This window comes from Fukomys damarensis, unplaced genomic scaffold (assembly GCF_012274545.1).
Source record: "Fukomys damarensis isolate Sample0158 unplaced genomic scaffold, DMR_v1.0_HiC HiC_scaffold_4, whole genome shotgun sequence".
Taxonomy (NCBI): Eukaryota; Metazoa; Chordata; class Mammalia; order Rodentia; family Bathyergidae; genus Fukomys; species Fukomys damarensis.
Window position 1 is genome coordinate 56,686,602 of NW_022900916.1, and position 16,035 is coordinate 56,702,636.

General features: G+C 37.3%; 1 protein-coding gene across 5 annotated transcripts in view; it reads right to left on the reverse strand.

Annotated features, from left to right (window-relative positions):
* Nucleotides 1-7,600: 7,600 nt before the first annotated feature.
* Nucleotides 7,601-16,035, reverse strand: part of Glcci1 (glucocorticoid induced 1) — a 233,240-nt gene continuing 224,805 nt past the window's right edge. For all 5 annotated transcript variants that reach the window (XM_033758275.1, XM_010632047.2, XM_033758272.1 and 2 more), the window contains exons 7-8: nt 11,555-11,675; nt 7,601-10,413 (exon numbers count right to left, since the gene is read on the reverse strand). In XM_033758275.1, coding sequence (XP_033614166.1) covers nt 10,068-10,413; nt 11,555-11,675 — 467 coding nt within the window. In that variant the 3' untranslated portion in view covers nt 7,601-10,067. The remainder of the gene's footprint in view (nt 10,414-11,554; nt 11,676-16,035) is intronic.

A 16,035-nucleotide genomic window follows, 5' to 3' on the forward strand; every position in this document is an offset into this window, starting at 1 on the left:
AGACAATTGCAGGAAAATGGGTTCAACCAGAAAATATAATGTTATATGAAATAATCAGACACATAAGCTGAAATACGATACGCTCTCTTTCATTTGAGTAAAGCAAACTACAAAAAAAAAGCAATGTAAAGGACTGATAGAAATAAACAGGGGTACAGATCATTTGCAAATGGGGATGGGTCAAGGAGACCAAGAAAAAGGGGAGGAAGGGGAGAGAGAAGTAAAAAGATTTAAGATGTGTCACATACATGTAGCAAATAACCACAATGAATGTAAACATTGTATGCTATAAATATGAACTAAAAATAATATGAATAAAAATAAGGGAAGGGGCTTTAGAGATAGAGGGTGGGAGATGGATGAGTGGTGACGGGAAGGGGATTAAAAAAGAATCAAGTTGTGTTGTGTAAATGCACCTACTCCCTAAGATGAATATAAATTTTATGTACTGCAGACATGTATTAAGCAAAAGAAAAAAAAAGTATGAATCACATTCAAGAGCAATCTCTTAGTCATTTTAGGCTTCAATAGCTTTGTTGGGGTGGGGATAAGGAGTCTTTTTCAACTTTCTAGATGAGGCTGTTCAAGAAGCATGAATGAGAGGACAGATTTCTGGGCTCCCTGGTGCTCACTTCATAAATCCATCTCAACTGAGTAGAAGGTTGTTAGTATGGGCCACACTCCAGGAAACACTCTGTCCTCACAATCTTCACAGGCACCTTCAACCCCATTCCAGGCTTAAATCACTTAATCCTGTTTACCTAGATGATGATATTATGGCCATTTTCTGGGAAAGGAATAAAGCCTGCAACTATAGGCCATTTGTGGGTTCTTTCACTGAGCCACAGGGCATGCTATCGATTTTAAGAGATCTGCCACTCATCTCCATTAAAACTAAATATTTCACTGCCATTTTCTCTTTCTCCTTTGATGTTTAGAAATTATCATGCATTATCTTCCAAACTATAAGGTTAAGAGGTGCTAATAGGCAAGACTTTGAAAAATGCAAAAGGAAAAATGTTAAAGAATTATCTAGCCATCTTTTCATTCTCTCACAAATAAACTCAATTAAAGCTGAAAAAAAAAAGAATTATCTAGCCAGACATAAGCACTATTTTTATACCATCTTCATATCTTTCTACTTACATTTTGATTTAAAATCAAAGGAATCACACAGATTTGTGACTTGCCTTTTGCCACATAGCATACAGTGCTGCTTTACTGGTCATGATGGGTATACCAGTTGACTCTTTTCACAGAAGCTATGAACGACTGTGCTAGCTTTATGTCACTGCAGTCACTGTGACAAAACACCTGAGATAAACAACTTATAAGGATGAATGGTTCCTTTTGGTTTGCGGTTTCAGAGGTTCCAATTCATGATCACTTGGTCCCATCAGTTTGGGCCTCTGGCAAAACAATATGGCAGAGGAAACTTGTTCACTTCAGGGTGTTCAGGAAGCGGGGGGGAGGGGAGGAGACAGAGAGAGAGAGAGAGAGAGAGAGAGAGAGAGGGAGACAGAGGTGCAGTGGTTCCCATATCCCCGTCAAGGGTATAACCCTAATGACCTAACTTTTTCACTAGTTTCTACCACCCCCCCCATAATGCATTTAACACATGAGTCTTTAGGGGACACCTGAGATTCAAACTGTGACTATAGCCCCATCCCCCAGAACTGAATTTTATCCTTCATTTTCTACTTTGCCCATATAAAGGCAATAATCTGTTCTAAGTTTAATTGCTTTATTAGTAAGGTTATACTTTTATTTATTTACTTGCCTTTATGTTAGATATATGTAGAATAGTTTGCTAATTCTTTCTGCTGCAAATTGGGTTATGAGCAGATGATAAGAAAGTGGTAAAGGCAAAGACAGGACTGTCACCAATCCTGAAAAATGAATGTTCTATTGTTTCCTTGTCTTTTACCAAACATAACCCAAAAAATGCTTGTTGTAAGAAAAAAAAAATAATTATTTCAAAAAGCCAGGTAAATGTTGTGAAAGTCACCTTAAAACTCTCTTTGCTTCACACATCAAAGCAAAGTCCAGAGGTGTAACCTTTGCTAGCAACATTCTCCCACCTTCCCCCGCTTATTGTTCTCCCACAGGACCCAGCTGCAGGCCATAGATTCAGGTGTGCAACCAGGGGAAAGGGTTCATACAAAGCCTCATACAAAGCTCCTAGGGCCAGCTTCAGGGTGGTCAGTTGGGAAGGGAAGAAGAACAGACCACACCAGGTGTTAATAATCAGAGGGGCAGATGAATGAAGAGTCAGATAAGATTTCTTTGCCTGCCTGGATTTCATTCCATATGAAAAATGGCAGGCTATTTACTGCAGCACATGAGCAGTGTCCTTTGTTAACTCCTGTCCCCGGAGTACAACCCTTTTCCTTTACAAAGTGGAAGAGAAAACCTAAGAAAAAGTGTGCCTTTCCAGCATGAAACCTTTCCCCCACTCTGTCAGGTCCTTGTGGAGTCCTACATCCACCTTTTATCCACCTTGCCTCCAGACAGTGGTTTGAAATAACATCCATTGCCAGCAGGACCATACCCAATTCTGCTAAAGGAATGCCATCAAAATCATGCTTAAATCAGATGCCAAGACTTGAGTAAAAATTGCCATGTGAAAGGGGACTCATTCCTTGTTATCAGACTCTTTTGGAGGAAAAATGATTGAATTGTTCAAATTCTTAGTGCTTGAGAAATAGCTGCTATGGATGAGAAAGACCATCACCAAAATGATCTGAAAACATTTATTTTATTACTTTAGAGATAGTGCTTGAGATAGCTGCTATGGATGAGAAAGACCATCACCAAAATGATCTGAAAACATTTATTTTATTACTTCAGAGGTGCAAATGCCTACGGAATGGGATAGGCCACTTTAGAACCAGTAGGTCATCAGCCTCCTGTTAAATAAAGGAAAGAAAAAAGAATATGTTCAATATAAAAATGTTTTTCACTTTCTTGGGAATTCTGCCTTCGTTTTTCAGGCTTAAAAACTGACCACCAATCCCACTATTGCTAGTATCATTTCCCATGGGAAATTCTTTTTCTCTGAAGTTTTAATTCTTTGCTCCCATTGACTTCTCTTAGGTGGTTTTATGTTAGACAAGTGAACTTTTAGGCACACACAGTAGATTTAGTATCATGTGAGCTATTCAAATAAATAAATTTTTGTATGAGAAAGTTTTGTCTTGGATCTAGTCCAAAAGGGCTTCTTTCAAGTTTCTATTCTGAAAAAGCAAGCCTCCTTTCCTTGACCCAGAGGACAGAATTACATAAGATTGTTGGTAAGGTTAACAGTGGGTTTATGTGTGTGGAGGGGGCAGTAGCTGCTGTACTGCATTAGTTCTCTAATTCTATGTAACAAATTACCCTCAAACTTAGCACCTTTAAACAATAAATACACTATTTCAGTTTCACCAACCAGGAGCAATTTAGATGGTGATTCTGATTTAATGTTCAGTGAAGTCAAGGGTTTCCTCCAAGAAAGCAAGCACAGAGAAGACAAAGCCAGCCTTTTTATACCCTTATCTCAGAACTGAGATCCCATCACTGTGGCCATTCTCTATTCATAGGAAGTAAATAAATCTAGCCCACACATATGAAGAAGAAAATTGAGCTCAACTTCTTGAAGAGGAGTATCAAAGAATTATTTAGCACTTAAATTAACAGATTGTTATGATGGATATTACAAAGGACACAGAGGAAGACACACAGGGTGAGGTACGGGTGAAGAGGATGCCACCCTCCAGAACTGCATGTTCAACGACCTGGAAGCTCTTTGGACACTGTCCTTTTGGGTTGTATGGAGACTTCATTGCATAGACATAATTTTAAATAAACAGTTGGAGTAAGAAAAGTCAGGGAAGGCCTATTTAGATTCTTCTCAGCCTTTCTGTGTAGTATCCTTCCTCTGGGGCACAGGCAGGAACCCTCTGGGATGAGAAGGGTTTCATGACCTTCTGTGGGCCATTGAATCCCTTTATGGCCTCCTCGAGTTTGTATAACCTGACTTGGGAGAGAGAAATTCTAATTTCTGTGGCTTGCCTGAGGGAGGGAGTTGTGACCAGGAACCATGGACATAAACCAAAAAGTATATCACATCATAGACCACCCCCTGGTTTTTGAACACAGATTCCTTACATCAAATGGATATACAACTCAAAAGACATCACCACATTACTCAAATCCCTATTAGTCATTAACAATTAGCCTACTCATCCTATTGAAAGAATGTCTCCTATGGTGAAGCCACTCATGTTTTCAGGCTTCCCCAAAGCACAAGAAGTCTCAGCAAATAAGTAGTTTCACCGTTTCAATCATGTGATATAATAGAGATAAGAGACAATGGCATCCCTCGCTCTGGGTCTCTCTTGGAGTGTTAATGTAATACTGAATCTCCCTAAGCCATTTATTTATCATTATCCCTAGTGACTATTCCTCCTTCCTTTCATTAACAATCTGAGGAAAAGAAACTGGGTTCAGCCACTGTGCTGGTCTAGACTACAGGAGCAGTACTAGTCTAGCAGGTGTCTCCCTCCAGTCCACTCCCATTCAGACAGAATACAGTTACATGGTGCTTTTACCTCCATGCAATATAGCTGTACTCACTGCTAACCCAAATTATAGATGGAGTGAAGGCATAACCCATGCCATTGGGCCGGTAGCAATTGTGATGTAAGATTTAAAAACACAGTTTCCTACTGAGGAATCAAGTTCTTACTTACAGCACTTATTGTAGGGAAATATTTTTTTCAGGTGAAAGAAAGCACCACAGTTACATGTGCCTCCTTCTCCACCACCTTTCCCCAAACGCACTGGAAAAATAGGAAAACCTCTCATGGGACTCCTTTTGTCCCATTTGCGCCAAGTTCGAGCACGCTTGTGAAAGAAGGGAAGCCAGCCCCTTGTGCCTGCATCTTACCTGCTCTAGACATGAGTCCTCCACTTCTCTATCACTGCTGCCTGGGATATTTCTGTCCATTGGTCAACACTGGGCTGTATGTTGTGTTCTTTGGTTTGAGTAAATGAGGATTGGCTACCCAAACCACGCAATATCTTCTATTCAGGTTCTTCTGAATACCTGGCTCTTTCATTGGCCCAGAGAAGCCTAGGCCAGGATGATTATTTCTGTGAGGACCCCCTTCCCTGGAACACCAGCATGTCTCACTTGCCAGCTATAAGCAGGCTCTTCACAGAGAAGCTTCCCCACAGCCCTGTCGTCTTGATCTCTTTTGCTGGTAGAGATCCTGTTGGTATTTTGTACCTTGAAGGTGCAAGAGGAATGTCTAGATTCAGTCCACCTCTAAATTGCTCCACTCATTTAATGAACCCATGTGGACCAGGGGTATCCGCTTGTCAATTCATTACCTTGTGAGCCTGGGAGTTCTCTTGATGGGTATCAGCATGTGCTACTTAAATGTGCCCCACACAGGTATCCCTTTAAAAGGCCAAGTTTCTGCTGTCCTTCTTCCTGTGTGGCCAGCCAGGTTATGGGTTATTGTTTATGTCAGTAGAAATCCAGACACAGCAGCTTTTGCCACTGTTCAGTCCTTTAGCTCACCAGGCTTAGTTTCTACTTCTAACAAAAGACATCTTTCCAAACAGGATGTTGATTTACCTTGGAACTATAACCACACACCACGCAGCTCATGATCAGCCAGCTGAGAGTTGCCTGCAATGCACTTTCCAAGTGATGGCAGAATCCAGCAGCTGCCTCCATTATTCCAGAATCAGCCCTAGGGGAGAAAATCATCACTGTTCACATCTCCCTTCCTTCCCCAGAGGGCACACTCTTGTGTAACCAGTTGAATTCTCTAGTCTCAAAAACTTACATGTATAAGTCTCCTACATCTAGTTTCTAGACCATGCATCAGTCTACTTCAGAGGTTAGCAAACTTTTTTCCTGTAAATCTTTGAGGCACCATGGGCCAGCTTCTTTAGTTATTTAACTCTGTCCTTGTACTGCAGATGAGCTATAGGCAATAAACAAATCAATGCGGATTGTTTCCTTAAGTTTTTGTTTACAAAAATTGGCAACAGGCTGAGTTGGGTCCATAGGCAGGAGCTGGTTGACCTCTGATGTACAGCTATTGAAGTTATTGGAAATCCAGCATGCTCAGTGATTTATCTCCTTATCATAAGTCTTACCTCAAAGAAATTCACCTAGATGGCATGGCTTTCTGGTCTATCCCCGCATCGCTGCAGTATGAAATTTAGTGGTAAGATGACAAGAAGACTGAAGGTGAACCTGAGATTTAAGTGAAAAAAACACCAAGTCATAGACAGTTCTTTTCTGGGCAAGTAAGAATAGCTGTATATAGGAGGAGAGCTGGCCTGCTACAAGGGGCAAGATGGTGTCTTCATTCTATTTAATTACTACAGCTGACATGAAACAAGAACTCTAGGAGGTGGTGACTTTTACAACTGGAACTGTAAGGCCAGGCTACAGCACTGCAAATTTGAATCAAGGTATAAATTAAGCAATCCATTTTCATAAAGCTCCTCAGCTCCAAAGAAGCCTCAGATCACCCAAAGAGTGGAGTAAAGGGGAAATATAAAACTTGTGAGTACCAGAAACAGGGTACCAAGTACATACTACCCACAGACTAGCCTAGGACTCAAGGAAACTTCAGGGCTAGATGGCACTGCACAGTGTGGGATGGGAGGAAGGGGATACTTGGTTTGCAATATACTTCAGGTGATTTTTTTGTCACCATGAGGCTGGAATATGTAAGTTCTTTCTCCAAGCCACTTATATTAAATTTAGTCATGTCAAGCACAAGGGTGAAAATTCTTTCCTTCATTTGTAATGGAATTTTTAAATTATCTAAGGTAATTTGCTAAGTTGTGCATTATCATCAGGTAGATACCTGGTAAATTTCACTCTGAAAAACTGCCACTTTACTATTCTCATCCCAAAATACAGCTACTAATTGTTTTTAAATTGAATTTAAAGGCCAAATCTTATCTCTGATTAGATGTACTTCAGAAATGAATACTATTTATAAATTCTCAGTGGTTTTGTTTTTGCTGAAATTTCATCCCATCCATACAGCTACCATAGCCCTATTAGGTAGCATGTCTAACATCAACCTTTTGTTTTGTGATGCTTTTCTCCCTTTTATTACTTTAAATTTAATAAAAGGGTAAAAAAGTCGATTTTATTGCTGCAGCATTATTTGTAGGAAATATGCAACCTTCTTTGATGTTATTTCATGGACTTTAAATTCATTTCCATAAATTCTTAGAGTGATGATACAGGAACAATGTCTTCTCTATTTAAGATACTCATAGCTGGGAGCAGTACAGACTTGGAATTCTAGATATCCTGCTTCTTACCTTGTGACAGAAAGTGTGCAAATTAAATGTCAAGAGCAAACCAAAGTGGAGAAATCCGACCCAGTTAGACACCCCAGAGCATGAGAGATGCAGGTAGGAGGAGCTCATGGAGACCAAACATTGTCATTAGCACAATGGAGTGGACCTCTATGTTGAGTAATGTGCCAATACCCGAGTCAGTCCACAAACATTTAAACTATTCCAATTTTACTAATAACTTTATTTAAATAAGACACAGGAAATTCTATACTGAAAAAAATACAAAACAGAAGCCACACTTTCCTTGTGTAAAGCCATATTGTATGATAACTCAAATACTGTTCAGCACAGTGGCTAAAATTAAACAGTACAACTATATACAAAATTTAAACAATTTCTGACAAATTTCTACAGCTGAATGTAGGATACATTTGAGCTCAACAACTTCTGGGAAATTTACATGGCAAAGCATAAGCTTTTACAAATTTGGTTCAAAACTTTAATATATGCTAAGAACAAATGTACAACACAATATTTAGTTTCTCATGAGAAAATAAAAGCACATCACTATAAATATCATACATCAGATATCATCACCAAAAAAAAGCATAATCATTCCATCTTTCTGAAATTGATACTATTGCATCTTATTTGGACAAAAGCACAGCGTAAGATCAACATATCATGTAATGTTAAACTAGATATCAGAAGTTAAATGGAGCTCATATTTATCTTACGGAACTAAGAATTCTCTCCCTTTAACCATAATCTACAAAATATAGTATTTTCATCAAGGCCTGAGATTATTAGGGTTAAAGGTGTCAGCTGCTGAAAAGGTTGCTTTAAAAGTTTCCCCTGTGAAAATGGCAAAAGTAAACAGTCCTTTTCTCCATGACAGTCTCCTATAACACTGACTAATTTAAAGGAGCTAGAGTGCACCTTCAGGAGAGAATATTACTGCAAACTTTGGTGGAAAGGAGAGATTCGGATCATGACAAAATATTACACTGAATGCACACACACACACACAAACATATACATATATATATAAAATATTTCTTAAAAAAACAATGGTGTTGCATTCTTCTATTTGCTTCATCCTTCTTCAACCTTCTTAAAACAACAACAACAAAAAAGTCCCAGGAATGAACTGAAACATTCTTTTAACTGTAGGCACCTTGTTCCATGAATTCTTTTTTTTCCCCCATGAATTCTTAAAGAAAAGCATGTGCCATACATTTCAGGTGCAGATGAGACAATTCTAGGTTTACTGAGCTGAAAACAATGGAATAAAAATATCAAAGCTTCTCTTTATTTTTGGATACTGTACATTACAGAAAACAATGCCGGATAGTTAAGCCGTCCCAGTCACTAACCGATCAAGAATATCTAGGGCTCTCTTCACACTTTGTGGAGAACTTATGGCAAGTCTGCAAGTTCAAGACTACTTGGGTTTATGCTCTACTTTGTACATCCAAACTTTTAACAAAACTCTTGACAGTATTATGTGAGGCTTAAATGAGTTTGTAAGTGACTAATAGCCTATTTATGCTGCATTAATTCTGAGACTGTGTATTCTATGTGAATGAAACTCATGCACCCAAACTGCATGATGAAAATAAGCGTGTCATGTTCTAGCCTTCAAATTAAAGAATTTCCAAAACAGAAACTAAACATAGTCTTTAGATAAAAATGGTAGCAATTACTATGCTGATGGCCAAAAAAACCCACAAAAAAACAAAAAAACCCTCAACTATCCTCTGTGAAATTTTGCTTGTTTTGAAATTAAATTTGAAATTACACCTAGACATTGTTTTTAAATTTCATCACACATGATGTGGAATGTTTTATGTATAATCTAGTACTGAACACTTGGTTTGCAAAATTGTAACAGTCCTTAACTGAACACCTGAACTTTCAAAAATGCCACATTTACACATGTTGAAACAGGGAATGCAATGCTGTTTGACTCGTAACCACATGAAAAAGTGATGTCACACACCACAGATTGCTGGTTCTCCTCAAGTTCACCCATGTCCAGGGCTATCACTCACCTAGGGCTGAATGCACTTCTTATTCTAAGAATATGGAATGGAATGAGGAAAGGGAAATGCACAAAATAAGGAAAGGCAAAAGAGTGATGTTCCCTCTTTAGCTTTGTAGCTGTGAAATATTTAATATCCCAATATGATATACATTCCAAATTACCTGAGTTAGACTTCAACTGAAGTACCTGAAGCTAGGCCATAGGGTGGGCACTGTGCAACTGTTGTGGCCATTTTTTTTTTTGCATTGTATGTATTACAGAAATTAGAAACAAACACCTGGATCGATTGTAAACATAATTCTGAAGTACAGTATTTTCCATAGGACAAAACACAGCAAGACATTTTCTATTTAGACAGGCAACTTTTTTGATATTAGAGCTTATTTATACTGAAGAATTTGGAACAAAACACAGGACATTGTACTAATCTGTCAAACATACTATGAAATGCATAGTCTCCAATTAAAATGCTGAATGACACATACATTTTGCAAGCATTATGCTTTCCACAAAAACTGCTGGATAGGAGTTCCGTCCCTGCCAAAGATCAGTGTTAAGAGATACTTTATGATGCTGATAAGTATTTTGTGGTCGGTGGTGGTACTCAGAAAGTTTGTCACTCCATGCAGATAGATGTCTGAGGTCTTGTTCCCAGTTCTTAGAACACGGGGTGGAGGCCAGCTCCCGCTCTGCCTTAGATGACAACATAGTTCTGAGCAGAGATGTGTTCCTCACTCTGCAGTTCCTGCAGGAGCTGCTGTTGCTGAGATGGCTGCTGGACAGAGGCCTCTATGGAGCCTGCTGTGCTGGTATCATCAGACAGAGACATGAAGGAAACGCGGGACGAGAGCTGCTCAACGGTCAGAGTTGCCAGAGCGGAGCTCTGGCTAGAGTTAGGAGAATTCTTGAGCATCAGGTCAGAGGCAGGTAAGAGAGGGCCTAGAAGTTTCACAGGACAGAAAGCTGATCCGGTTGGGATGAAATTAACCTTGTTTTTGTCAGGACATGAAAAGAGAGGGGCCGAGATAGGCTGACGAGACCTAAAACCATAAAACAAAATTAGGTTTCACTCATGAAAAAGTTAAACACTTTCTGGGGGAAAAAGGGGGAAGGCGGGGAGAGCTCTCTAAAGCTGCTAAAATGTGAATGGCAAGGAATGGGTTCAGTGTACACAGATGGGTAAACATCTTCCATAGCACAAGTCAGCTGGCAGAATACTCATGTACACAGCACTGAAGTGGTATCTGAGAAAACAATTTTCAAAAGGACTAGGTAGAAATTTTTTATAGCTATCATTTCACTTTCAATCTTTTAGGAATGTGGAAAAATCTCCTACATTATATCTGAAGACTACACAAGGTTAGTATGATTTTTCTGTTATGTAACAGCATATAGAAGGATATAACTCATCACATATTTGACTTGAAGCACTCTCTCCCTTTCATGCAACTCCCCATAGATGTGGGTGAGGGGAGTTTCAGTGGTCTCTCAGAGAGATACTCAGCCCAACAGAGGAGGGTCCACAAGCCCATCCTTTCTTCCCATTCCTAAACCTAAGCCACAGACTCCTGCAAGACTGGCTCTCGTTCCCCATTAGGTTTTAAGAGTACAGAAGCCTCTATCAGGCACCTGCACTGGGACAAAGAGATGGGTGAGTCCAAGAGTCACACAGTCTTCTTGAGAATTCTGCCCAGGACTTTCAACATAAATTTCTAAATTATACATATTATAATTTCAAAAGGAAAAAAATAAATCCATAAACAGAAATCCCAGTCCATGAATAGACAAGCACATGTGTCATTAGGGAAGAAGAAGACCTTCTTTCTGCCTAGCACGTCTATAGACTAGTCAGGTATTAACTTTGCTCCTAGGTGTCTTCTTGTCAGTCATAAAAATTGACGGGGTTTTTGCAAAGAAAATTCTTAAAACTGAAAAAGACATTTTTTAGGTAGGAAGGATGATTTCCAAGTCTCTTTCAACTAGCTTGTTGTACATTTCCAGCACACAAACTTTAATTCTCCTTCTTTAAGATCTCTTTTACCTATGGAATTCCCTTTTCAAATTTTGCTTCTGAAACACACTATCAGCTGGATGGAGTAGTTGATTCTGTATAATCAACTGGCCTCAGTAAAAAGCTTCATAGCTTTGCAGATCCCAGCTGATAGAAAAGACATTACTTACGCCATTTCCTCAAAGACCTTCACTCGCTCACATCCCTCTGGGGGCTCGCGTTTGAACATGTAGCTGTTGTTTGGTTTGGGAGATGAAGCATACTTGGGTAACGGTGAGCTACTCCCACTGTCTGTAAATTTAAAGCAGTTATATTAACTAGAGATTGAAAGCTCTTTTAAATTAAACTTGATTTCCAAACAACCTTTTGCACAGTTTTTCCCCTACTACCCCTTTTCTACCAGAGCCTCTTGTGTTACAAAGCTACTTCTAACATCTTTGTGTAGTACATTTCTTTAAATGCAACAGTAATCTACAGTACTAGAGAACATAAAAGGAGGACATTTTGGTCCAGAAAACTGTGTTGTGAATACAGTAGAGCTGTAATATACTGAAAATAAGTATGTTATTATACATTTCAAGAATGAGATTGAATGGGCTAATATGTATAACTCATTAAGAATTACAAAAGTTATTATATAATACTGTGTTGTCTGTGTGTTTTCACACTGTCCAGTCAGTTTAACTAAAAATTTTAGCATGTGATATAATCTTCATTACATCAGTAACGACACTTTTACCAAAACCATGAATAACATGTATGCAAGGGAAAAAACAAGTTTATAACATGTCTTCTTTCATCTGCCTATCATAATAAGGCAATGTTTCCTCAGAGTTTTGCTTTTAAATGTCTAGAAAAGAACCTTTTCAGTTTTCATTTTAGTTATTAGCAGACATAAATCCAAAAACATCTCTACTTAATGCACTTTCCTCATATTTTTTCACCAAAAAGAAAATGGTCTATTCATGAAAAGCTATAAAATCTATATGCAACTTCTCCTTTTCCTATCTGGCAAAGGAGTTTGGAAATTCAAGCCCAGCAAAATGTGTCATTATCTTCTTAAGATGCCAAGTTGTAAAGTCAGTAACATATTTGTATAAATATAATAGCCCCGTTTAAACAAATTCTGACTTAATACAAGCCAATCCGCACTGCTAAAATACTAAGTACACGACCAACTGAAATGTATTATTGTCATCTATTTTGAAAGATGCATTAGTATTACAATTATATTGTAATTTTGGTAAATTGCTTTAGTTTAAATACAGAAGGGAAACTGAAAACTAGGAACATTTTTATCATTGTAAGGTATAATACACATTTAGAAAGTAGACCCCTAATACACACTAAGGCTATTTTTTGTGAAGATTCAAAGAGTATCTATGTTAGTCATAAAAATGCAAATCTTGGCTTATATTTGAAAATGGCTGTATATTGAGCTAAGAAATAATTGTCTAAGGCTAGCTATACTGCTGGGAAAATTAGAAAATCACAGTTTATCACTAATGCATTTCCAACATAATGCACACAACAGTTTCTTGGAAAGAATTAAATAATGAAATTGGGTTTATTCATACACTATTCAGATTTGGGGATTTTCTTACATTCCTAACATTTACTCTGTATCTTGCTTAAACAAATAGGAGGAAGGAAGGGAAATATGATGACTTCTCTTAGAATGGAATGATATAAGGCATCATTACCCTAAGTAGACCTCAGGATTTGCTGTCTTTAAGCAAGGCTAGGCCAGAAAGGTTGAGGAAAAATTGTTTAAGAGTGAAAATTTGAACTCTGTGTAACACCAAAAGCACAGTCTGACCTCATTTTACTACCCAAACAGCCAACAAGTTGTACAAAGGAAACACATGTGATCAAGAATGCAAGTAAGTGAGTTGGGGATTTAGCTCAGTGGCACTGGGCCTGCCTCACAAGTGCAAGGTCCTGAGTTCAATCCCTGGTCCATAAATAAATAAATAAGCAAGTAAGTAAATATGGCATGTAACACCTTCACGGAGGTTACTGCTGAGCAAAGCCCAGCCTACACAGCATGTAAATCAGCCTAAAAAAACTTGTGATACTTATAACAAATTTGTTGGGCCTGGAACAGGGCTATTACCATGTTAACTGCCCAGGAACCACTACATGTAAGAAAAGTCATCTTGGCCACAGTTACAGTCTTCTGTGCTGTATTTCTTATTATGTCATCAAGCCTACCACACTATTTCTCTTAGTTTTACTATTGGTTTCTCAGAGTTGAAAGACAGATGTGGGTTGGATAAGGTATAAAACTGATAATCATTCATTCAACAATGTGAAATTATATTTGAACAGTTTTTCTTCTTAATTTTTTTCTAATTTTAAGACCCATCCCTCCTTTGCTTTGGTACAGCTCCTAACTGCATCAGGTACAATCAAATTTGAGAGCTAATCATGAAAATGTTAAGAACCCTGATTTAGAATTAAGGAAATCTGTCTTTCATGTAGGCCTAGCTGCATTACCTATGATTAAGTTTGATCTCTGTTTTTTGATCTATAAAATAGAAATAACATACTGACATGATAGCTGAAAAATGTGTACTAAAGTGTGAGGACAGAGCTTGAAACACAGGAAGTTCTAAATATTACCACAACAGTGCAAAAACAAATACTTCTAATAATTTAGAAATTTAAAAATGTGAACCATTCAAAAATATTACCTATTCCATTGTCTCTCTGCAGAAAATGGTAAAAGAATTGCCATTTTAAATAGATTCACACACTGTAACTATTTAGTTACATAAAGATAAAATTGCATTTCTGGAAGTAAAAATCTGACATACCAAATTCACCAGGTTTGCAACTTGCCTAGCATTTATGCTGTATCATGAACTCTTCTAGTTCATGATAAGATGTTTTAATGCAAGAAGATCTATCATCCCAAAATAAAATCCAATGCCTAGGGCCGGGAGTTTGGCTCAGTGGTTCCACCGCCTCCCATGCAAGCACAAGTGCCCAAGTTCAATCACCAACCAACAAAACAAACAAACAAACAAAAAACAAACACTAATACCTAAAATCATGCAGATTCTACAGACTACTAAGCATAGGAAAATAATTTTACAGTATATGCAGCAATAACCAGTAAAATATAATTCTTATTCTACCTTGCCCAGATAGATATCCATCTGGGAAAATGAATATATGTTCATAAAACACTATGTTCAAAGACATACTAAAAGTATAATAAAAACATACAAGTTAGCCAAGAGAGCTGGATTAGAAGTATGACTAAATGGAACCTAAACATAATTATTTTTCTGGTGTTAAAATTACTTCTTTTGCTTCAGCAAAAGAAATTATCAACTGTAGTGTGGTTTGGTGGCCTAATGAAATCAGGAAAACCACACAGTTATACAGCATTTCTAAGCAATAAACTTTTAGAGCCAGGTACCATTAACAGTTATATCAAAGATCCTGCATTTTCTGAGAACAAAATGAAAACTTACAACTAAGTTTAAGAAAGTCTTTTCTACAACTTCAAAGTTTATGCCTTACGAGAATGAGAGTTTTAATAAGACATAACATATATCTAAGATCTAAACAAAGGGTAAGAAGATAAAAAGGACATGATCTTTTGCTACTTCTATTTTTGAACTTCAAATTAGATATTTTTAAATAGTGGAACTCAAATTAAAATCCAAACGCTAGGTCCATTAATTGTCATATGTAGGTGATTTATCTGTCAGTTGCTTATCATTCTTTCAGTATTAATTAAATCAATTTACAAATTAAGTAAGCAAATTATAGTTGTTCTTTGGTTTTTGTGTACTCACAATAAATACATTTCTTCCACAGTACAATTCTAATACACAAAACAATAATGATAATTCTCTCCAAATCTGACCATCCTCCATATGCTAACTACTGACTTGGAATCTGCTTAATAGTTAAAAATGAAAGGAAATCACATTATGAGGAAAGTCCTCAAACCAATTTATAGACTAAAATTATGACTCAATATAAATCACATTATAGTAAAACTAATGAGAAAATAATTTAGCTTACACAACATATTTTATATCTCGAAAATAATGTATTTAAGGGTCCCAGGAAAATCACTGTGATATAAGCTGAGGTTTTAAATTCTTAAGCTTTTTTAAACGCAAAAAAAAATATTTTGAGGGACATTGGTTTTCAAAAAACTCAAACCATATTATTTATATTAAACAGCTCCTAAAGTAGGCTATGGAATGTAGGGGGAAAAACAAAACTGCAGAACTTGTAATAAAAGTCTTACTACTATCTTTATCTATCTATCTATCTATCTATCTATCTATCTATCTATCTATCTGTCTATCTATCTACATCAGGGACTGAATTCAGGACCACTGAACTGTATCCCTGGCCCTCTCACTACAATTTTAAAGTTTCACGTCAATATTTACTGAGTACATACTATTTGCAAAATAGAAAGCAAAGCAAAATACTGTAAATGTCTTAATGCAACATTAGATAAACCAGTATTTCCTCCTTTAAAAAAAATTCTTGCTAAAGAGAAATGATATGGTAATATCTTTAGGCAGATCATGTGAAACCTTAAAGTTGCCATTATATTCTCCTTAAATCCTATTCTATCTACTATGCACCACCTCACTAATATAGTGATCATTAT